Source organism: Arctopsyche grandis, chromosome 3 (genome assembly GCF_051622035.1).
Source record: "Arctopsyche grandis isolate Sample6627 chromosome 3, ASM5162203v2, whole genome shotgun sequence".
Classification (NCBI taxonomy): Eukaryota; Metazoa; Arthropoda; class Insecta; order Trichoptera; family Hydropsychidae; genus Arctopsyche; species Arctopsyche grandis.
Window position 1 is genome coordinate 6,936,111 of NC_135357.1, and position 25,462 is coordinate 6,961,572.

At 42.3% G+C, this 25,462-nt stretch overlaps 3 protein-coding genes across 3 annotated transcripts in view; 1 reads left to right on the top strand and 2 right to left on the bottom strand.

Annotated features, from left to right (window-relative positions):
- LOC143909810 (uncharacterized) overlaps positions 1-19,371 on the top strand; it is a 231,333-nt gene extending 211,962 nt beyond the window's left edge. The window contains exon 2 of the mRNA XM_077428019.1: positions 13,501-19,371. Within this exon, the coding sequence (XP_077284145.1) occupies positions 13,809-18,125 (4,317 nt within the window). The 5' untranslated portion in view covers positions 13,501-13,808 and the 3' untranslated portion in view covers positions 18,126-19,371. The remainder of the gene's footprint in view (positions 1-13,500) is intronic.
- The window catches only part of LOC143909812 (uncharacterized), a 75,046-nt gene that overhangs the window by 12,121 nt on the left and 37,463 nt on the right, over positions 1-25,462 (bottom strand). The gene's annotated exons all lie outside the window — the stretch shown is intronic.
- On the bottom strand, positions 512-10,081 carry LOC143909816 (uncharacterized). The gene is made up of 2 exons (XM_077428028.1): positions 9,230-10,081; positions 512-2,318 (listed from the first exon to the last, which is right to left on the bottom strand). Exon 2 carries the CDS (start codon positions 1,301-1,303, stop codon positions 1,001-1,003), a length of 303 nt encoding a protein of 100 aa, XP_077284154.1. The 5' UTR covers positions 1,304-2,318; positions 9,230-10,081; the 3' UTR covers positions 512-1,000.

A 25,462-nucleotide genomic window follows, 5' to 3' on the forward strand; every position in this document is an offset into this window, starting at 1 on the left:
TTGTTGCTGGAACAGTTGGGACTTTATGTCCCTAATAATTATGTGCGCGGTAGACATCATCATTTGATGGTTGTACCTGCTGCTCGCACAGTTCTTTTTCGAATGGCTCCTATTCCAAGAGCTATTCAATGTAATCGTTGCTGCTGTCCCTGAATGTGATATTTTCCACCTTGGGGAGCGTAGATTATCGGATATTATTTTAACATATTTATCTGGTAACCTGCGCTCATCATTACTTTCTTAATTTGAATGTGATGAATGAGTGGAATCTTAATCTACTCTCTTCCATTTGGGCCTCGCTGTGATTTTATTTTTATTTATATTTTGTTTTATTTTATTTTACTTTTTCTTTCTCCTTTATATATTTTTATATACTATTTTAATTTTGTTCAGTGTAAACAAAGAATGGGATTTATGGATTTTATTTTTAATTTTTACACTTTTGTTATATTTTTTTTTCTCTCTGAATGATGTATTATTTTCCTTTTGTTACTTTTTTTTTTTTTATTTTACCATGTTTTCTGCTTTTGCTTTTTTCCTTTATTTACAGTTTACTTGTTTTATATCATGTTTTTATATATTTTTCAAATGTAGGCCATTGTGGCGCATTAGGTTCTTCCTGTAATGCCACAATGGTCCAAAACTATTAAATAAATAAATAATAAACCAATATAAAGCTGAACGTGAAGTCCAGCTCCAGCTATGATCCTCACGCATAGGGTGCAAAGAAAGACACTATCTGAGTCAGCCAGAATGCACGTGTACATATAAATATAGGACATACATACATATCGCCTTCTCCAGAAGATAATTGGAAAACAATTAAGGAGTACACTGAGTATAGGTAGTTGCATCAATGGATAGCATGTGAAGAATTTTAGTCACCAAAAAGCTCCGTTTTAATTTTCGAGAAAGTATAATTTGTGGAAAATGAAAAGTTGCTTCAGAATTTAAGACCACCGGAATTCATCTTGCCCAAGCGCTTTTAAATGTGTCAAGATTACAGATATCTACTACGACGCTTTCGGTTGTATACGAAAGTGAAATTTACAAGTTTTTTCGATAAAGTAAAAAAAAAGAGATTGATCGCTCGTATGTCGACTTCTCTTTCGTTGATGTGAGCCACCAGAAGCGTGGGTGACCAGCTGGTGGGTTTGCTCGTCCACGAGAATTCCTCGTCCTTGGCGGCCTTCAGCGCGGCCAGTAACAGTCCCACGAGAAGAAGAAGAGTTTGCTCGTCGGAGACGTCAGTCGCTTTCGAAAACCTATACAAATGTTTGTCTGAACGATAATCCAACCACATGTCGAACGAGACTCTACTGCAATCAATCGACCTGATGGACAACAAACGGTGACAGCCGCTCTTGTTGTGTCTGAAAGAGCAAACGTGTGACGTAGACCCTCTTGTTGTTATCACAGCAAACACACACAAACACAAGCTAATCTAATATTTGCGGCACAAGACACATAATTTAAATCATTCTGAAGCGCAGTACTACTCGGGTCAGTGCTCAATTGCCTCAGCAAACGAATAGCAGCAACGCATTACATAATATATTGTATGCATGGGTTAATCCAATTAAAATCAACCCCATACTAAAGCTAAGAAGCCTTCCACGTCTACCTACCTAGACTACCACTTATGAACTCAATTTAAACGCCAATGTCTAGGTTAAAGCCTTGCTTGTTACAAATGAATAGCTAACAATTGTTTATTTTATCGAGGTAAGCCAGTTATCAATAGAATTTTTGCTATCCAGCTATCCACAAGAATAGTTGAAATATGATTTTTCTAAGTGGAATTTTATTTAATTCTCATATAAAAACAATTCAATATATTATCCCCATTAATTCAATTCAGATTCGTGTAAATACGAGTAAATACTAGTACGAGCTTTTATCTCGCAATTTTACCGATTTAAAATTCAGCACACTTCCAATTAACCCTTTTAAACGAAAACAAAAAATAGTGTGGCCAGAACACTATTTCAATAAACATGTTTCAATAGAAAAAATTCAATATAAAATAGTATTAAAGAGTGGGAAAAAATCCCAAGTGAAAATACGTACTTTTGGCTTTCGATTTGACTGAACAACTACTTGGAGAGATTTGAAAGCTGAAAAGTACTACAAATGGAAGATAAAATACCCAACTATAGATTCCAATTTTCAATATTCCAACTTATAAAGATTTTGAGACATCGACCGAACAACACCAAGATATAGAAAAATCGCGTGATTTAAAAAACACATACATATATCTCCGAATCTCGATCCAATCAACATTTTTTATTACCAGATTCATGTTTACTGGGCATCTAATCTATAATTTGGAAAGAGACTTTGTATGTAAATATCCTTGGTCGTCGTCGTCGTCGTCTTCGTCGTCTTCGTCGTCTTCGTCCGTAGATCGGTGACGTCATCGAACACGTGATTCGATTTTTTTTTTTTTTCGATCCATGGGCGCCGATTTTTTTTTTCGTTTCAATGGATTCACCCCCGCGGGGGCGCAAGGCGAGTAGCTTCATGGGGCCCCGCCAGGGGCGCCACAAGGGGCGCAGCCCCGTGGGGCTCAAAAGGGGGCGCCACAAGGGGCGCAGCCCCGTGGGGCCCCGAAGGGGGCCCGGGGGGCCCAGCCTCATGGGGCGCAGCCCCATGGGGCTCAAAAGGGGGTGCCACAAGGGGCGCAGCCCCGTGAAGCCCCGAAGGGGGCGCGGGGGGCCCAGCCTCATGGGGCTCAAAAGGGGGCGCCACAAGGGGCGCAGCCCCGTGGGGCCCAGCCTCATGGGGCGCAGCCCCATGAGGTTCAAAAGGGGGCGCCACAAGGGGCGCAGCCCCGTGGGGCCCCGAAGGGGGCCCGGGGGGCCCAGCCTCATGGGGCGCAGCCCCATGGGGCTCAAAAGGGGGCGCCACAAGGGGCGCAGCCCCGTGGGGCCCCGAAGGGGGCCCGGGGGGCCCAGCCTCATGGGGCGCAGCCCCATGGGGCTCAAAAGGGGGTGCCACAAGGGGCGCAGCCCCGTGAAGCCCCGAAGGGGGCGCGGGGGGCCCAGCCTCATGGGGCGCAGCCCCATGGGGCTCAAAAGAGGGCGCCACAAGGGGCGCAGCCCCGTGGGGCCCCGAAGGGGGCCCGGGGGGCCCAGCCTCATGGGGCGCAGCCCCATGAGGCTCAAAAGGGGGCGCCACAAGGGGCGCAGCCCCGTGGGGTCCCGAAGGGGGCCCGGGGGGCCCAGCCTCATGGGGCGCAGCCCCATGGGGCTCAAAAGGGGGCGCCACAAGGGGCGCAGCCCCGTGGGGCCCCGAAGGGGGCCCGGGGGGCCCAGCCTCATGGGGCGCAGCCCCATGGGGCTCAAAAGGGGGTGCCACAAGGGGCGCAGCCCCGTGAAGCCCCGAAGGGGGCGCGGGGGGCCCAGCCTCATGGGGCGCAGCCCCATGGGGCTCAAAAGGGGGTGCCACAAGGGGCGCAGCCCCGTGAAGCCCCGAAGGGGGCGCGGGGGGCCCAGCCTCATGGGGCGCAGCCCCATGGGGCTCAAAAGGGGGCGCCACAAGGGGCGCAGCCCCGTGGGGCCCCGAAGGGGGCCCGGGGGGCCCAGCCTCATGGGGCGCAGCCCCATGAGGCTCAAAAGGGGGCGCCACAAGGGGCGCAGCCCCGTGGGGCCCCGAAGGGGGCCCGGGGGGCCCAGCCTCATGGGGCGCAGCCCCATGGGGCTCAAAAGGGGGCGCCACAAGGGGCGCAGCCCCGTGGGGCCCCGAAGGGGGCCCGGGGGGCCCAGCCTCATGGGGCGCAGCCCCATGGGGCTCAAAAGGGGGCGCCACAAGGGGCGCAGCCCCGTGGGGCCCAGCCTCATGGGGCGCAGCCCCATGGGGCTCAAAAGGGGGCGCCACAAGGGGCGCAGCCCCGTGGGGCCCCGAAGGGGGCCCGGGGGGCCCAGCCTCATGGGGCGCAAGCCCTAATAGGCATTAACTAAGGGGGGCGAAGCCCTAGACGGCAATTAATCATGGGGGCGCGGAGGGGCGAAGCCCTAAAAGGCAACTGATCATGGGGGCGAAGCCTTAGACGGCATTTAATCATGGGGGCGCGGAGGGGCGAAGCCCTAAAAGGCATTAACTAAGGGGGGCGAAGCCCTAAACGGCAATTAATCTTGGGGGCGCGGGGGGCGAAGCCCTAAAAGGCAACTGATCATGGGGGCGAAGCCTTAGACGGCATTTAATCATGGGGGCGCGGAGGGGCGAAGCCCTAAAAGGCATTAACTAAGGGGGGCGAAGCCCTAAACGGCAATTAATCTTGGGGGCGCGGGGGGCGAAGCCCTAAAAGGCAACTGATCATGGGAGCGAAGCCTTAGACGGCATTTAATCATGGGGGCGCGGAGGGGCGAAGCCCTAAAAGGCATTAACTAAGGGGGGCGAAGCCCTAAACGGCAATTAATCTTGGGGGCGCGGGGGGCGAAGCCCTAAAAGGCAACTGATCATGGGAGCGAAGCCTTAGACGGCATTTAATCATGGGGGCGCGGAGGGGCGAAGCCCTAAAAGGCATTAACTAAGGGGGGCGAAGCCCTAAACGGCAATTAATCTTGGGGGCGCGGGGGGCGAAGCCCTAAAAGGCATTAACTAAGGGGGGCGAAGCCCTAGACGGCATTTAATCATGGGGGTGCGGAGGGGCGAAGCCCTAAAAGGCATTAACTAAGGGGGGCGAAGCCCTAAACGGCAATTAATCTTGGGGGCGCGGGGGGCGAAGCCCTAAAAGGCAACTGATCATGGGGGCGAAGCCTTAGACGGCATTTAATCATGGGGGCGCGGAGGGGCGAAGCCCTAAAAGGCATTAACTAAGGGGGGCGAAGCCCTAAACGGCAATTAATCTTGGGGGCGCGGGGGGCGAAGCCCTAAAAGGCATTAACTAAGGGGGGCGAAGCCCTAGACGGCATTTAATCATGGGGGTGCGGAGGGGCGAAGCCCTAAAAGGCATTAACTAAGGGGGGCGAAGCCCTAAACGGCAATTAATCTTGGGGGCGCGGGGGGCGAAGCCCTAGACGGCTTTGAATCATGGGGGCGCGGAGGGGCGAAGCCCTAAAAGGCAACTGATCATGGGGGGCGAAGCCCTAAACGGCAATTGCTCATGGGGCGTGGAGGGGCGAAGCCCTAGAAGGCAAAGGCTCAGGGGGGTGCCGAGGGCGAAGCCCTAGAAGGCAAAAAAAAAAAAATGATTTTTTTTTTTGATTTTTTTAAATTTTTTTTTTGATTTTTTTTTTATTTTTTTTTTTATTTTTTTTTTCGTGGGGCCCAGCCTCATGGGGCGCAGCCCCATGGGGCTCAAAAAGGGGTGCCACAAGGGGCGCAGCCCCGTGAAGCCCCGAAGGGGGCGCGGGGGGCCCAGCCTCATGGGGCGCAGCCCCATGGGGCTCAAAAGGGGGCGCCACAAGGGGCGCAGCCCCGTGGGGCCCCGAAGGGGGCCCGGGGGGCCCAGCCTCATGGGGCGCAGCCCCATGAGGCTCAAAAGGGGGCGCCACAAGGGGCGCAGCCCCGTGGGGCCCCGAAGGGGGCCCGGGGGGCCCAGCCTCATGGGGCCCAGCCTCATGGGGCGCAGCCCCATGGGGCTCAAAAGGGGGCGCCACAAGGGGCGCAGCCCCGTGGGGCCCAGCCTCATGGGGCGCAAGCCCTAATAGGCATTAACTAAGGGGGGCGAAGCCCTAGACGGCAATTAATCATGGGGGCGCGGAGGGGCGAAGCCCTAAAAGGCAACTGATCATGGGGGCGAAGCCTTAGACGGCATTTAATCATGGGGGCGCGGAGGGGCGAAGCCCTAAAAGGCATTAACTAAGGGGGGCGAAGCCCTAAACGGCAATTAATCTTGGGGGCGCGGGGGGCGAAGCCCTAAAAGGCAACTGATCATGGGGGCGAAGCCTTAGACGGCATTTAATCATGGGGGCGCGGAGGGGCGAAGCCCTAAAAGGCATTTACTAAGGGGGGCGAAGCCCTAGACGGCATTTAATCATGGGGGTGCGGAGGGGCGAAGCCCTAAAAGGCATTAACTCAGGGGGGCGAAGCCCTAAACGGCAATTAATCTTTGGAGCGCGGGGGGCGGAGCCCTAAAAGGCATTAACTTAGGGGGGCGAAGCCTTAGACGGCATTTAATCATGGGGGCGCGGAGGGGCGAAGCCCTAAAAGGCATTAACTAAGGGGGGCGAAGCCCTAAACGGCAATTAATCTTGGGGGCGTGGGGGGCGAAGCCCTAAAAGGCAACTGATCATGAGGGCGAAGCCTTAAACGGCATTTCATCATGGGGGCGCGGAGGGGCGAAGCCCTAAAAGGCATTAACTAAGGGGGGCGAAGCCCTAAACGGCAATTAATCTTGGGGGCGCGGGGGGCGAAGCCCTAAAAGGCAACTGATCATGGGAGCGAAGCCTTAGACGGCATTTAATCATGGGGGCGCGGAGGGGCGAAGCCCTAAAAGGCATTAACTAAGGGGGGCGAAGCCCTAAACGGCAATTAATCTTGGGGGCGCGGGGGGCGAAGCCCTAAAAGGCATTAACTAAGGGGGGCGAAGCCCTAGACGGCATTTAATCATGGGGGTGCGGAGGGGCGAAGCCCTAAAAGGCATTAACTAAGGGGGGCGAAGCCCTAAACGGCAATTAATCTTGGGGGCGCGGGGGGCGAAGCCCTAAAAGGCAACTGATCATGGGGGCGAAGCCTTAGACGGCATTTAATCATGGGGGCGCGGAGGGGCGAAGCCCTAAAAGGCATTAACTAAGGGGGGCGAAGCCCTAAACGGCAATTAATCTTGGGGGCGCGGGGGGCGAAGCCCTAAAAGGCATTAACTAAGGGGGGCGAAGCCCTAGACGGCATTTAATCATGGGGGTGCGGAGGGGCGAAGCCCTAAAAGGCATTAACTAAGGGGGGCGAAGCCCTAAACGGCAATTAATCTTGGGGGCGCGGGGGGCGAAGCCCTAGACGGCTTTGAATCATGGGGGCGCGGAGGGGCGAAGCCCTAAAAGGCAACTGATCATGGGGGGCGAAGCCCTAAACGGCAATTGCTCATGGGGCGTGGAGGGGCGAAGCCCTAGAAGGCAAAGGCTCAGGGGGGTGCCGAGGGCGAAGCCCTAGAAGGCAAAAAAAAAAAAATGATTTTTTTTTTTGATTTTTTTAAATTTTTTTTTTGATTTTTTTTTTATTTTTTTTTTTATTTTTTTTTTCGTGGGGCCCAGCCTCATGGGGCGCAGCCCCATGGGGCTCAAAAAGGGGTGCCACAAGGGGCGCAGCCCCGTGAAGCCCCGAAGGGGGCGCGGGGGGCCCAGCCTCATGGGGCGCAGCCCCATGGGGCTCAAAAGGGGGCGCCACAAGGGGCGCAGCCCCGTGGGGCCCCGAAGGGGGCCCGGGGGGCCCAGCCTCATGGGGCGCAGCCCCATGAGGCTCAAAAGGGGGCGCCACAAGGGGCGCAGCCCCGTGGGGCCCCGAAGGGGGCCCGGGGGGCCCAGCCTCATGGGGCGCAGCCCCATGAGGCTCAAAAGGGGGCGCCACAAGGGGCGCAGCCCCGTGGGGCCCCGAAGGGGGCCCGGGGGGCCCAGCCTCATGGGGCGCAGCCCCATGGGGCTCAAAAGGGGGCGCCACAAGGGGCGCAGCCCCGTGGGGCCCCGAAGGGGGCCCGGGGGGCCCAGCCTCATGGGGCGCCACAAGGGGCGCAGCCCCGTGGGGGCCCGGGGGGCCTAGCCTCATGGGGCGCAGCCCCATGGGGCTCAAAAGGGGGTGCCACAAGGGGCGCAGCCCCGTGAAGCCCCGAAGGGGGCGCGGGGGGCCCAGCCTCATGGGGCGCAGCCCCATGGGGCTCAAAAGGGGGCGCCACAAGGGGCGCAGCCCCGTGGGGCCCCGAAGGGGGCCCGGGGGGCCCAGCCTCATGGGGCGCAGCCCCATGGGGCTCAAAAGGGGGCGCCACAAGGGGCGCAGCCCCGTGGGGCCCAGCCTCATGGGGCGCAAGCCCTAATAGGCATTAACTAAGGGGGGCGAAGCCCTAGACGGCAATTAATCATGGGGGCGCGGAGGGGCGAAGCCCTAAAAGGCAACTGATCATGGGGGCGAAGCCTTAGACGGCATTTAATCATGGGGGCGCGGAGGGGCGAAGCCCTAAAAGGCATTAACTAAGGGGGGCGAAGCCCTAAACGGCAATTAATCTTGGGGGCGCGGGGGGCGAAGCCCTAAAAGGCAACTGATCATGGGGGCGAAGCCTTAGACGGCATTTAATCATGGGGGCGCGGAGGGGCGAAGCCCTAAAAGGCATTTACTAAGGGGGGCGAAGCCCTAGACGGCATTTAATCATGGGGGTGCGGAGGGGCGAAGCCCTAAAAGGCATTAACTCAGGGGGGCGAAGCCCTAAACGGCAATTAATCTTTGGAGCGCGGGGGGCGGAGCCCTAAAAGGCATTAACTTAGGGGGGCGAAGCCTTAGACGGCATTTAATCATGGGGGCGCGGAGGGGCGAAGCCCTAAAAGGCATTAACTAAGGGGGGCGAAGCCCTAAACGGCAATTAATCTTGGGGGCGTGGGGGGCGAAGCCCTAAAAGGCAACTGATCATGAGGGCGAAGCCTTAAACGGCATTTAATCATGGGGGCGCGGAGGGGCGAAGCCCTAAAAGGCATTAACTAAGGGGGGCGAAGCCCTAAACGGCAATTAATCTTGGGGGCGTGGGGGGCGAAGCCCTAAAAGGCAACTGATCATGGGAGCGAAGCCTTAGACGGCATTTAATCATGGGGGCGCGGAGGGGCGAAGCCCTAAAAGGCATTAACTAAGGGGGGCGAAGCCCTAAACGGCAATTAATCTTGGGGGCGCGGGGGGCGAAGCCCTAAAAGGCATTAACTAAGGGGGGCGAAGCCCTAGACGGCATTTAATCATGGGGGTGCGGAGGGGCGAAGCCCTAAAAGGCATTAACTAAGGGGGGCGAAGCCCTAAACGGCAATTGCTCATGGGGCGTGGAGGGGCGAAGCCCTAGAAGGCAAAGGCTCAGGGGGGTGCCGAGGGCGAAGCCCTAGAAGGCAAAAAAAAAAAATGATTTTTTTAAAATTTTTTTTTGATTTTTTTTTGATTTTTTTTTTATTTTTTTTTTTGATTTTTTTTTTTATTTTTTTTTTAATTTTATTTTTTTTTTTTTTTTTTAAATTTTTAAATTTTTTTTTTTTTTTTTAATTAAATTAGCTTAGTCATGTTTAAGCGGTTTATATTATAAACACTGAGCGAAGCCGGGTAATACAGCTAGTAGATCTATAAGAAAAGTCATATCTCATCTCTGAACCATTTTTCGTGTCAAACAGTGTAATCAATTTTCAGTTTGTATAAACTTCTTTTTACATACATATGTATCTTCATTTAGTTCGTACGGCTTATACTTCTAGAAGGATAGAGTTATAAGACCAATCTTTCACAATAATATTACCTTGGATTAATCATAATTGGTATACTTGCTTGCATTAACATTAATATGGCCTAGAAACTTGCTAAAGTTCGATCGATACGACATATGTTGCTACATATTTGTGTATATGTTAGAAATGAGTGTATCTTCCAGTTGTAATATATAATATTTTAATTGGTTGGAATGTATTCCATCTAACCTACTAAAAACTACCGTTATAATTGAAGTGTGTTTTCAGTTGTAATGTATTTTGACTAGTTGGCATATATTCCGTCTAACCCATGTAAGTTGATTCATATGGCGAATTATATTACAACTGAAAATACATCTCAACTATAAGTTCGTACCAGGTTAGATGGAGAGGTTAGGTTTTTGTCAAAACGTAACTCGACTGCTAAATTCAGTTGGAAAGTCACATTTTTGTTTCGAACACATTCTTAGAGTTATCGTAATACGATACTCATTACCATAGTTTGTACTACCTAGCAAATATGAACACATTATTGAATTCTAAAGCAGTTGTAAAAACATCGGTCAAAACTCAACTGTTATATAACAACTGGCGCACATTGTAGAAAGTGTATTTGCGCTTGTAGAGATATAATTTACTAGTTGAATTGTATTCGAATATGACTGACCTAAAACGACAGTTGGAATATATTACAACTGAAAATACACTTCGACTGCAACATATGTATGTATATTATTCATTTCACGACGATTTGCTGTAAAATACGCGATTCCTATTGGGCAATTGAGATGTTCTAACAAATAGGAATTGTGTATGAAATTCTTACTTTGCCTACTGTAAAAACTCTTGAAATGAAATACAAATGAGTTGAAGTCTAAAATTTAACGAAACAGTACTTAATTAGACATAACTTTGAATAAGCAATGACGAAATTTACCTTCACTAAGGACGACTGTTTCATAGTATGCACTGCATACTAAATAAGTGAAATCTATGATTGAAATAGTCTTCAACATTGCTGTGACGTCATCACAATGTCAATAATAAATACGTCAAACTACTACTCGATCTATCAACCTTTTCAACATATAGCACATATTTAAAATGTTACAACAAGGATACATATTATATCGCCAATGAATTTATTGTAGCTAAAAATAAGAACAAATCTTTACAATGCAACGACAAGCAAGGTCATGAATGGAATGATATTATACCACCACTCCTTCGTGGTATGTCAATGATCAATTGATTGTACATACATAATTCAACGTTGGATATAATGACTGTCCCTGAATGTAACATTTCGACACTGTAAGGTGAAAGGTTATATACGCTTTAGAAAGGAGACCGAAAAATGCATACTTTATAAGTAAGTGCATTAAAATTTGTCATAAAAAAAAACCGACCAACGATATATAGACAAAACGCAGTGTCGTTTTATGTAACGTTAAGGTCGATAAACCTACGTGGGGCTTCTCGCACACGAGCCACCATGTGAAACCCTACATTCCTCGCATACCAGAAGCAGCAGCATCATCTTTTAGCCACGTGGACGTTCCGTGGTCAACAAGATGGTATTTCAGAAGATGGCGAAACCGACCGTGACAATGACCCGTCAATCTCGCGCAACTTTCCATCAACATCACATTGCGAAATACCCTTTCGTGACTCCATGCAACAAACACCCTTCAAGGACAAGGCCCACACATGACTATAAAATAATTCAACTAGCCCTTTTTAAGATTTTGCTGATCACCAATAAACATAACACTCAAAAGTATTATGGTAAATAGGAAAGTACCTTTGGGATTATTCTAATCTAATCTACTCGTAAGTCTACTGCCAGATGGAATCCTTTGTGTAAGTCGGACTCAAGCCACCCGCTGATTACACATACGCTGTTTAAGCATTCAATCAATGGACGAATCAATGTTTTATTTAAATGATTGTGCAAATTAAGTGTCATTTTTTAACTTAAACGGCCAAGATGCTTTAACTCACAAAAAATGGTTCGTGTTCCGACTTTTGTAATGACGTGTGGCAAACAGTCTTATTAACTGATTGTCGATTGGCATTATTGACGAGTTGGCATTAGTGTCGGCCCAAGCGGAAATACGCGACGGTCGACAGAGTCACCGAGTAGACGGCGTACGGACAGCTTGTGTTCCGTACGCTCCGCTGAACCACCACGTGCAAATTTTACATTTCAATAAACTACATCAAACCATTATCGAAGTCTTTTCCATGATGGTCACTTCGAACCGGACACCAGTAACCTAGGCCACAACACCAAACGGACAAACCAATAGGAAAAAACGTGGTCGAGAAAAAATGGATGTCAATTAAGAAATCGGTATCGTTCCTTTGTTACTATCCATACCTTTCCAATACTAATAACATGTTTGCTTCTATTTCAGCAATATATTGATTGATGTACAGAGGTACATGACCGCGTGATTGACGCAGAAAATATATAAATAAAAACATAACCTACAAAGACGCATGGGACACAGAGGTAATCCAAAATTATCGGAACGATCACATAAACATCGTAAAGGATATTCAAGTAAGTGAATGTATTCAATCTCAGGCAATCTGTTCAAAAGGCAATCATGTGGGTAGGTCAGTTTTAAAATATGTTTTAAAGTATAACAATTAATTAACGCGATTGTATAAAATAATATCGCGCTACGAAGGAATGTTTCATCGGTCGCATCGAATTTCGTATTAAAAGTGTAAAATCAGATGTAGTGTAAAATTAGCAAAGCACGTGGAGAATTATACTTGTAGCCCCAAAGTGGATTAAATCAAGTACATACCGGTATATTCATATCGGTAGATCTTTGTTTCTTAATGTGTGTAGAAACACCCTCCCCCCCCCCCCCTCCACAATAAATGTGGAATTATACTTGTAGCCCCAAAGTGGCTTAAACCAAGTACATACCGGTATATTCATATCGGTAGATCTTTGTTTCTTAATGTGTGTAGAAACACCCTCCCCCCCCCCCCTTCCACGATAAATGTGGAATTATACTTGTAGCCCCAAAGTGGCTTAAACCAAGTACATACCGGTATATTCATATCGGTAGATCTTTGTTTCTTAATGTGTGTAGAAACACCCTCCCCCCCCCCCCCTTCCACGATAAATGTGGAATTACACTTGTAGCCCCAAAGTGGATTAAATCAAGTACATACCGGCATATTCATACATCGGTAGATCTCTTTGTTTCATAATGTGTGATGAAACAGTGGTGATTTAAAATAAATCACAAGACTTGTAGCCCCAAAGTGGTTTAAATCAAGCACCCACCAATTTAGGGTTGTAATTTCTTCCAAAATATGTTGGATAGATTCTGGTGATAATAGTTAAAGTAGAATATTAAGATTCACGGTTAATCATTGAATATTATTACCTTATCTCTACGAATAGTTCAATTGACAGCTATAGTAGAGAACAACTGTATTTATGAGACGAAATAGTGCAACTTTCTGAAACAAATGTCAAGTGCTGAAAACGAGGAAATAGAAGCTTCGACTTCCAAGTCGCATAAAGGTCGAAATCCAACTAGGGACGTAGAACCTATTAGAGACAGGTCAAGCTCTAGAATACATCAGACTCGAAGTCAGACTCAATCGATAGAAATATTAGCGAAGGAAAATAAAGTAGAAGTTATAATGACGTCAATAGAATTAAGGTATTCAGGCGCGGTACAAAGACTAAAAGGAAAAATAGATAAATCCTCCGAATTAGATGAAGGACAGTATCAAACCATTAAAGAAGCATACGATTATGTCCGAAAACTCCATTACGAATATTTAGATAACCTTACAGACATACCGAAAGCGGCCAAAATAGACGAAGAGTACGATGCAATTACAATAACAGTTAAAAATCTTAAAGCAGCATTAGATTGCCAATCCCTTCAAGATAGTAAACTAAAGGTAGAGCAAGCAACAATTAAATTTGCTAGAGATAAGTTACCGACGTTAACCATTCCCACATTTCAGGGAGATCCATCTGAATGGCAATCGTTTCAACAAGCTTTTAAGAATATAATAGGAAACAAAACGGAATATTCGAATGTCACGAAATTGCAATATTTGCATCAATCCTTAATCGGTCCCGCTTTGGCAGCTGTATCAGGTTTAGATATTAGCTCAGACAATTACGAAATAGCTTGGAGTATTTTAGACAAGCAATATAATTTACCAAGACTTAATCTCAAAACTAGGATTAATTCACTTTGTGACTTAAAATTAATCACAAGAGAATCACATATCGAATTGAGAAATCTATTGAATCAGGTCACAGTGTGTATTAAAAACATTGAATCGTTGGGTTACGCGAGAGAAATTTTAGATCCATGGGTAACATGTTTAGTTCTAAGGAAATTACCATTTAGTTTATTAAAGGACTGGGAAACATCTCTGGTTGACAGAGAAATGCCACCGTACGAGAAGTTAGAAACGTTTCTGCAGAATAGATGTAACGTATTACAATCTACTGCATCTGTAATTACGGTGAAAGAATTCCCTCATAACCGTCAACGAATCAGGAGAACTCATGTCGCGAATAAAAACCCATCAAGTAAGGTAAACGCATGTGCATTTTGTCGAAATAATCATTTCATAGGCAAATGTGATAAATTCAAAGCAAAATCCAGTTTGGAAAGAAATGAATTCGTTAAATCCAATAACATGTGTTTTAAATGTTTAAATTCATCGCATAAGATAACAAATTGCAAGTCTAACTATAATTGCTTAAGGTGCAAACAAAACCATCATACTTTGTTGCATCAGGACGATACATTTAGTTCAAATAATACGGGAAGGAAGTCAATTAATGCTCATTCTACTCATTTCTCTCAAAGGGAGATAATTTTACCCACGGTACAAGTAGACATTATAACGTCCAATGGAACGGTCGTTAAGGGTCGCACATTATTAGATTCCGGCTCACAAGTCAACTATGTTACCACATCTTTCGCTAAGAAGAATAACTTCAAATTAGAGAAAATCTCTCAAAAAATTGTAGGTATCGCTAATCAAGAAAGTAGCATTCGTCACATCACCAAGGTGACCATAAGGTCTTCAACCACTAATTACTCAACCAAAGTGTTGTGTTTGGTATTACCAGAAATTACTGGCGAAATTCCAACTGTGAAACTGGATCAACAGTTAATTTCAATACCAGCGGGAATCAAGTTATCAGATCCCCTTTGGAATAAACCGACGCCAATCGATTTATTGCTCGGCGCCGAGATTTGCGTTCATGCTATGAAAGCAGGAACCATCCAGTTAGGAAAAGGTATGCCTATCTTAAAGGATACCGAATTCGGATGGACAATAGTTGGTCCATATCCCGAAGTAAATAATGCTCCAGGGAAGAGCCACATAGGCTTAAGTCAATTAGACAGTCACATTCAAAACTTTTGGATGATCGACCAGGTTCCTATGGTAAAACATCAATCTCTTGAGGAGAAAAGATGTGAGGAACATTTCCAAGCACACACATCACGAGATAAAAACGGTAGATTTTGTGTAGCTTTACCATATAAAAATTCCCCGGTAGTATTAGGAAGTTCATTGCACATTGCGGAGAAAAGACACAAAACTTTGGAAAGACGTTTTTTAGCCAATAATAATTTAAAAATGGAATACAATAAAGTTTTAGAAGAGTACATAAATTTAGGACATATGTCAGAGTGTGAACCTCCGGAGGCACATGAGGTTCATTGTTATTTACCTCATCACGTCGTGGTTAAGGAGTCTAGCCTTACCACTAAATATCGTGTAGTTTTTGATGCGTCCGCAAAGACAACGTCTAATATCTCACTAAATAATATTTTGATGGTGGGACCTAGTGTCCAATCAGATTTGTTAAGTTTACTACTCAACTTTCGACTCCATAAATACGTGATTACTGCGGATATTAAGCAGATGTACCGACAGATTCAAATAGCAGAGAAAAATAAAAATGTACAACGAATCATTTGGCGAACAGATCCCCAGAGTAAATTCAAGCATTACAAGCTTAATACAGTAACATTCGGAACTGCTTCAGCCCCATTTTTAGCTACTAGATGTCTAAATCAGTTAGCAGAGGAGAATAGAAACAAATATCCCATCGCTAGTAAAGTGATCGAACGTGATTTTTATGTTGATGATGTGCTCACGGGAACTAATACTATTGAAGCTGGTAAATTATTAAAGGTTCAACTGGAAACCATATTATTATCAGCCGGTATGCCCTTAAGCAAATGGACATCGAACAACTCCGATATAATCACGGATGTTAAAGCTGACGATTGTTCAGATTTTAACTTCTCTAACGAATCACACAAAACTTTAGGTTTATTTTGGAAACCGCGGGAAGACGTTTTTGTATTTAAGGTTCAAACCGAAGTCGAGACTGAAAATATAACAAAAAGAAACTTTTTATCAGTAATTAGTCAGATCTTCGACCCATTAGGACTATTATCTCCATTGTTAATTAATTATAAGATATTAATGCAATCTGTCTGGCAACAAACCATTGGTTGGGATGAATTCATTCCTCAGACAATCTTCAAAAAATGGAAAGATTGTCAATTATCCAATACAGTCATGAAACTTTATAAAATTCCTAGATTGATAATACTAAATAATGTCATTAATATACAGGCACACGGATTTTGTGACGCATCCGAGAAAGCTTATGGTGCTTGTATTTATGTAAAATGTACTGATCAATTGGGAAATTCCAAATGTCATCTTGTGTGTTCTCGTTCGAGAGTCGCTCCGCTCAGTTTTGTAACTATTCCGCGTTTAGAGCTGTGCTCCGCTATGTTATTATCAAAGTTAATGAAGTCAACAATAGACCAATTAACAATTCATATTAATGAAAAATATTATTGGACGGATTCAACCGTCGCATTGCATTGGATTAGAGGAGAGTCATGTAAATGGACCACCTTCGTTGCCAATCGAGTGGCCGAAATCCAATCAATATCTCAACCCATTGAGTGGTACCATGTCTCCTCTACAGACAATCCAGCAGATTTAATTTCTCGAGGGACTCAACCATCAGAATTAAATCATAATTCGTTATGGTGGGACGGCCCTAGTTGGTTGAAATTAGACGAATCACGATGGCCTCGAAGACCTCCTGAGATCACAATAGATCTTCCAGAGAGAAGGGTAGTCACTAACGCTACCCTTGTGAGGGAAAATAATTGGATAGATAAACATTCTCATCTTCCAAGACTCCTTCGAGTTTTATCATATGTTCGTCGGCCACTAAGGAATAAACAATTAAACGTTAAAGAAAATAACGAACCGTCCGCTTTAGAATTAAAAGATGCTTTAAATAATTTGATAAGGTTATCGCAAATGGAATCATTTCCATTGGAATATCGTTTGCTGAGCAAGGGACATCCAATTCCCAGTAGCAGTAAATTAGCTAAATTGTCCCCTCTATTCCACGAGAATTTAATTTGTGTTGGAAGTAGACTTCCTCTGGGAACAACTCTATCAACGTCACCCATTATCTTGTCAAATAAGCATAAACTTACACACATGATTGTCCGAGATGCGCACTTGAAATATATTCACTTGGGTACTCAAGCCTTACTGTCGTTATTGCGGCAGACCTATTGGCCATTGGCCGGACATAATACTGTCAAAGGAGTGGTGCGTTCATGTGTCATTTGTTTCAGAAATAAACCACTGTCACACAATAGATTAATGGGATTACTCCCGCTTGAACGTACCACTGCGAATTTTCCTTTCAGTCATGTGGGGATAGATTTCGCAGGACCTTTTCCTGTGAAGAGTGGTTGCAATAAGAATTCTAAGATAATTAAGGGTTACGTTTGTGTCTTTGTGTGTTTTTCCAGTAAGGCAGTTCACTTGGAACTTGTCGGAGACTTAACGAGTTCAAATTTCTTAAATTGTTTAAGAAGATTCGTAGCCAGACGTGGCAGGCCCAATACGATATATTCCGACAATGCTACTAATTTTGTCGGTGCAAGTCGTGAACTCGTTAATTTAGTAAAATTAATTTACGAACGTCCTCATGAGGAGAAGCTACTACGGTATGTAGCCTCCGAAGGAATTCGTTGGAAGTTTAACCCGCCAAGGGCGCCTCACATGGGAGGGCTGTGGGAAGCAGCGGTTAAATCCATGAAGATTCATTTAAACAAGGTGTTAAAGGCCACCACCTTAAATTTCGAATCATTTTGTACGGTATTGACTCAAATAGAAGCTTGCATGAATTCCCGTCCTCTTAGTCCCTTGTCTTCGGATCCACTAGACCTTTTACCCCTCACACCTGGACATTTCTTAATTGGCAGATCCTTACTCGCTCTTCCAATGGAGGTTAAATATAACACTAATGTCCATGCCAATCTGCTTCAGATACAATTGACCACAGCAGCATTTTGGAAACGTTGGTCGGCGGAATATTTACATTCTTTGCAGTTACGACACAAATGGAAGAAGGACTCGAGCAACAATCTGAGTGTGGGTCAAATGGTCCTGTTAAAGGAGGAACACATGCTGCCAACCCGATGGGTCTTGGGTCGAGTCACTAAATTGTATCCCGGACCAGATGGCAGAGTTCGAGTCGTCGACGTCTTTACTGCCAGCGGAGAGTTTCGTCGGTCCAGTCATCTAGTGGCGCCATTGCCGATTCTACCACAAGGACCACTTGACAGGAAGGAAGATCAGCAAGAGGGAGGAGAAACAGCAGCTTCAATTCCGTCAACTTCGGTAGCTTAGTTTAACCCGAAGACACTACCCCCAACTCATATTACTTATTAGATGTAATCATGAGTTTAAATCATTCAATGTTAATAGTAGTACTCCGTAATTCACTTTAATTGTGTTGTGTGTATAATTTAAGCTATTTTCATTTTAACATTCGGCAGTATATATCTCCGAATTTAATCTAATCATTTTGTCTTTATAATATAAGACTTGTCTCATGTCATCACTCGGAAGGATTATATCCGAGTTTAAAATAAACTGTTCAAATTTGACAGTTAAAATTAGATTCATGATTTGTTAATGTTAGTCTCCAAGCCACACTTAATGGAGCATCTTAAATTATTTCATGTCTACTTAATTATAACCTGCCGGGAGTCATCCGCAGGTCTTATGTTTCTTGTTATGAAAACATAAGTTAACTCTTACTGTTTATAGTATTTATGTGAATCATAGAATAAGTAAATATTATAATACTGAACATTTCGATGTAACGTAGAGACATCTATAATCATAGTTCGCCTTCATTTCCTGCTTGTAGGAATGAATGAATGACTTTCCAATTTACTTTTAATTTAGCAATGTTTGTGCTACTTGTTGATGAAATCAAGTTAACTTAGGAGCATTACACTCACTAATCAAGTTTAGTTGATCGGTAATAGCTGATCTGTCTTGACAACTGTAACAGTGTCAACATTGTATTGTCTAAGTTAACATCAAGATGAGGAATGCTTAAGTTTTAAACCATATACAGTCCACTCTCTCTTCTTTAAAGTAAACTTATCTTGTAATGCTTATTCACAGCTTCAAAGGAGATTTCAAAAATTTTAATGTAAAGAGAAACAACATTCACCAGAGGTATACCTATAAGTTGAAATATTACTGAACCAATAAATTGATTTTATCCTCACACTGGATGAGGCAAAGGTTTCATTATTCACCCTCTATTTAATTATTTTAAGAGCTATGATTTATTGTAAACGACTCGTCAGTAATGCTGTAACTCTGTAGAATAACTGTATTGTTCAACAGTTTTCCTATGTGGGACTATGTTCCGACTTTTGTAATGACGTGTGGCAAACAGTCTTATTAACTGATTGTCGATTGGCATTATTGACGAGTTGGCATTAGTGTCGGCCCAAGCGGAAATACGCGACGGTCGACAGAGTCAGCGAGCAGACGGCGTACGGACAGCTTGTGTTCCGTACGCTCCGCTGAACCACCACGTGCAAATTTTACATTTCAATAAACTACATCAAACCATTATCGAAGTCTTTTCCAGTTCGCTATTGTCAATAATTAGTGTAGTCTTATCTTATTGGTCTTTTTTTCTATAGATGCAGTTGACAGGAGTCTTCAATATAAAATATAATATTTATTTTAGTAAAATATATCATAATAAAACAAACAAACAAGTACTATGTATTGTAATAAAATATATCAATAACAATGTAAATATTTCGTGTTAATTATTTTAGATAAGATCCGTCGTTTCATTTTCCCTTTTGTCGGGGAGGTTTATACCTAATTTTGTATAACATTGGGATAATATTTTTGGCACGGCTGTAAAATAAATTACACGACAAATCTCTAAAATAGCTCACACGACAGAATCGGCGCTCACCCGGCAAATCAAACGGGTTGCTATTAACAAAAATAAAATTTGACGTTTCAGTGAAATCATAACCAATGACATTTTCACTGGATAATCGTAATATCTTAGCAGCCAACACTTATTTATTTAAAGGTTAGGTTGGGTTAGGTTAAGTTAGGGTTGTCCCTATTCATTTAAGATTAGGTTGGTATTTGTTTTTGTAAATTTTTATTTTTGTTACTGGAAACCCATTTAAAAACCGATTCTGTCGTGTGAACTGCTTTAGAGATGTTGATATGACATTAAATGTCGTTTTGGGCATTATTTTTATTTGCCGGGCTGATAAATGGTATAAAATTTCGGCTTGCGTCAGTCCGTCCGTAATAAACATTACTTCCTGTTTTAAACTATCCTTTGAGAGTTTTTTTTTGGCAAAACATCTCTTGCTTAGATAAATGTATTTGGTTAACAGTAATTTCATTCAAAAATAGTTGCAATGAAAGGGCAAAACTAAAGAGCGGACAAACTTTGCGACGTTCATTGTTCATCGTGCTTTGTTAATTTTTATGATGAACCTTTTTTATGCTCTCTAGCTTTGTAGTGTGTCCTGTTTTCCGGAAAATAGACCCAAAACGCCCTGATTTCTGGAAAAAGCACGCTTCCGGTCCTACCTCTAGGCATAACAGATAAAAATAAACCATAAGTATTCATTGCATTGTTATAACTTTTCAAAAGATGTGAGAACAATATCCATTTCTTGACTATTCGTCCATTATTAGTCGAAAAAAAAGTTCATAGCCAAAATAAAAACTACGCCCAAAAAGTATCCACGTGGCGACCACTGCTATACCACACACGTTCAAAACCAATTGTATATATACATAAATATATTGACACTAAAATTAGTACACGTGTTTAAAAAATCGCCACTTTTATTTATTTATTTTAAACAGACCATTGTGGCATAACAGGAATTCCTAAAGCGCCACAATGGTCAAAAAATATAACACAAAAAAGAAAAAAAACAAAATAACAATTAAACATAAACATAAATACATCCATACATACATAAAAAATAGCATTTAATAATAACAGATAAAGTAAAAATATCAAATAAAATATAGCATAAGGAATGCCTTGCACCTACAGCCAGTTTCAATAAATATGTAAGAAACAACTACAAATACAAAACATCCCTGTAAGGCCCAAATGGAAGAGAGTTAATCAAAATTTCACTCATAAATCACAATCAATCATGAAAACAATGATGAGCGCAGACTACCAGATAAATGGGTTAGAGTAATTTCCGACAATTTACGCTCACTAAGGTGGAAAATATCACATTCAGTCTCGGCAGCAACGATTTCATTAAGAAGTCGGATAGCTCTTGGAATAGGAGCCATTCGAAAAAGGACTGTGCGGGCAGGAGGTACAGCCAGCAAATGATGATGTCTACCACGCACATAGTGATTAGGGACATAAAGCCCCAACTGCTCCAGCAACAACGGGCATGACGTATTACCACGTAAGAGCAGGAGAACGAACTTTTAAGATAAGGGTATTCGGAAGAGCTTCCTAGATATTTAAAACTCGTGCAAAGACTCCATTGTTTATTTGAGATGAATTCCAAATCTTTGCCAATCGAAGATGAAATGTGTAGGGATGAAGAGAAAGGAGCAGATTTTTTAGTGTTATAGACTGATTTTAATATTATTGACCATCAAAATAAGCTAATGAAGAAAGACAATATAATAAAAAGGAACTATAACCACTTGTGAAGAACAATTCGAAACAATAGGTCTGTATAAATAAATATGTACCTTCAGGTCAAGGAGTGAATGAAGGTTCAAGCACGCATCACAGCGATACAAACCATGTCTTTTTACGGTTGATTATTCATATGTAAGCAGATTGACACATTTCCATCAAAAAAATTATCCATCAGAATGTTAGACATTCGATATTCAAAATGCTTTCATTTCTCATTGAGAAACTTAATACGAGTGTGCTAAAAAATACAATAAAAAGTGATGGGATTAGAGCACGCGATCATTTTAATTGATACGACACGAACTAGTCGGGTCAGGGACTGTCCACTGCCTCTCAAGGTGTGGTCCGCAACATCAACACTATGCGTGCATGCGAACAATAAATTAAACAGCAAATTTGTTCGTTTCGGATCCCACAGATATAACCACATATATGTATTGAACTTGTCTTGTAAGTCATTAGAGCGAATTTGTAAAAAGCAAATTGCGATAAGAATGAATGGGAGATATGTATATACCAGTGAATAATTATAGAGAGCCGTTTAAATAATACGTCAGTGTCCCGATTAAGCGAACTCGAGCTATAATTACACGTGGCTGATACCGCTTACATAATAAATAACACTATTGTTGTATTGTGTGATTATAAGAAATGTGGCGATTATAGTTAACCATGCAAAATTCTCTTATCTAACTTTCCGAACAATGCCGTAGTTAAAACATTCTTCAGTTAAAACATCATGTAGGTTTTTTTGCGAACAAAATATGTATATTATATACGGATAAATAAAAAATATAGGAAGTGGATTGCTAAAAACAACGACGGAAATGAAGCAATTCAAATTGCACAATACCGATACTAATGTTATATGCATGTACTGCTTGATAGACGACTTCAAATTAAATTCAATTTTTATTGTTGCATAATATCCGTGCTTTTTATTTGTACAAAGTTGCATAGATGTGTAACATATTTTAGAACGACATAATATATAATTTTAGGAAATGAACTATAAATATGAACAATCAAAGACTAAAATTTTGATTCGTATAGTGATTTATTTTGAAGTTATCAAAATAAATCTTGTATATGCAGATTTACAAAATAAAAATAAAAAACAATAAAATTTGTAAACTTGAGCAAAATCTGTAAATCTACATAGGTTATGCCGTAATTTGCATAGGCACAAATATTTCAAGATCATAATTGCATTTTCACTCGTAGCCATACTAGCAAATGACGTAATTAACGACGTACCCAGTGGTGTCATCCAATTTCTGTAACAACAGGTTTTCAGCAAAAAAATACTCTTCCAAATTACTATTATGTAAAATAATATCTAAATATATCTGACAGTTAGATTTTTTTAAGGATGATGCTCGATTAGTATCTGATTGGATGCAATTTATTGGGAATATTGGAAGAATATTATTGGAAGCAACTAGTATTGTTTATATTTCAACACATAATTTTGGAATGGGATCGATATATGAACCACACCCGAGGCTATTGTCGCTAACGGTTTGCATATAAATGAATATGGGCGAAAATATACAGCGATGAACGGCACACCGCGTGCATGGCTCATCGCCGTGGGTGGTCTCCTACATTTCTTCAAATATGGGTTACACCGTTATCGATCACTTTTTTCATTTTTATGGTGAACCTTTTTTTTTGCTCTCTAGCTTTGTAGTTTGCCCTATATCCTGGAAAATAGCCCCAAAATGCCTTCTTTCCAAGAAAATTCAAGCTCCACCGCCTAAGACAATCGATCACTGTCAAGCAAGGATAAATGCATGCATAGAATTTGACCGAAAAAAGTCCAAAGGATCAAATAAAGAATGGCCGGAATTTTTTTCGCATGTTTAAAACTATCTAAAAATGACAGAGTAATTAAAAACATACTTCGTCTATAATTTGTATATAAAATTATTATTTTGAATAAAAATACCAATAATGTTATTTTACTACCGCCATCTATGTTCAAAACAAAGAACTGGATAAACGTCAGTCACTTTTCAGAAATTCAAATTTCAAACGCGTCTTACACGATATTTTTGCACCATCGTAATGGCGGAGGATCCGTTTACTTATATTGATGACCAAAATTAGCAATATGGCAAAGTATCAAAACGATCGGATAAGAGACAAACTTTTTCCTGAATTGTAATCGTAAGTGAAACGTAAAGGAGGTATGCAAAAAAACAACCACATGCCACATTCACCTGATCCTTGCGTGATCCTGCATTATCATATATGTACAGTAGTGGTCAATGAAAAGTTTCCAGCTTGAAAATATCAATATTTCCTTGTCTTAAGATGTTATATATGTTTTTTTATATATATTTTTTTTTGTTTATTAAAATGAAGTTTATAATGATTAACATAATATCAAGTAGCAATACAATGAAATTTAAATGAAACTAGTAGCATGTTATTCAAATTATTAGGAATCAGTAATATATGGAAAGATTTGGGAGTGTGATGAAAAAAAATTAACAAAAGTATCTGTGCCAAATTTTGAAAGCCCTTTTTTGTAAGACTTAAAAATTATACATTTGCTCATTTTTTTATGAAATTAAAAAATAATTGCGGAAGTTGCCACAAATGGGTCACATTTTGTATGAGTACTTACATACATACATACATACATAAAATAAATTTAAATTAAATTTCCTCGTAGATATTCGGCGTGAGGAATTTGCGTAACGCATAAATAATACAATTGAATAAATAACGGCTTATTTATCGCAATTTTTCGGCGATAAGCCAAAATTTATTCGCCACGACGAAAGCTATCGGCAAAAAGTATTACATATTGCGAAGCGGCCGAAACTTGCGACCAAACATTGACATTCTCGGAATTTTCGCATCATTCGACCGTGACATAAATCAGCGCATTGCAATAATAAATAAAATACAATAGCATATATTCTCATTATTCGCAATAAAAACACAAAATTAATCGGCGATAGGTTACATGTTAGGCCACGCATTACGATATCACAATTCAATGGAAACTTTTACAGTTTATATAATGTCGGATTGATGGCACCGGAATTTCCATTCATATGTGTACATGGGGTATTATATATTAATCATAATAAATCTGTAAAGATGAATTTTAATCGAAATTATTATAATACGGCGAATTTAAATATTTTTATGTTCAACGCATGCAAATCGGCGAAGTTTGTGAAAGCACGCTTTGGGGATTTTTAATTTATATTTGAAACATTTTCTTTTTGTGACGCAATTTTCTTACTATAATATGTCCATTATGTAATACCATAAAATGGTAATATTCAAACGAATCATTATTACGTATATTTTTTTTCTAAAGTCCAGCTCGTAGAATTTGGAAGTTCAATCAACTCAAACGTGTTATTTATTTATTTTTATTATTTTTTATATGTATAAACATACCGTATGTATGTATAATGAAATCTAATAATTTGATTTGCATTCTTACAATAACAACCGCGAAAAAAAATGATGATAATAAACGGCTTCTATATGGTGATTTGTATCGCAGTTCACAGATCACATTAAATTATATTGGAAACCTAACTTTTTTTATGGACGTGTGCAACAGTTGCACAATTGTGTTATTAATTTCTCAATTTACGACAATAGTTCTCACAATGGCGATTATTAATTTTGTATACAATTTTACTATAATAATATATAGTCGAGTTCATTTTTGACTACTAAATCCATGAGCGAACAAAGTTCAAGAACATTGCAAAAATATTAATGTAATAATTTTATATAAAAAAATTTGACAATAAAAACTTGTAAATCAAGCTCAAATAATCAATAATTAGATAGTTTATTTATCTATATATATATATGTCTATATTTATATTCTACAAAATAAATGTAACGCGTGAAGCGCAGTGGTAATTATGTATGTATGTAGAGTCGAATTTAACACACGTTTCAAAAACTGACAGCTCTAGGGCAGGCCTATCATATTTTTCAAAGT

What these genes read in the sequence shown, in the direction of transcription:
- LOC143909816 (XM_077428028.1), bottom strand. Translation starts at nt 1,303, where the DNA reads ATGTGGTTGGATTATCGTTCAGACAAACATTTGTATAGGTTTTCGAAA.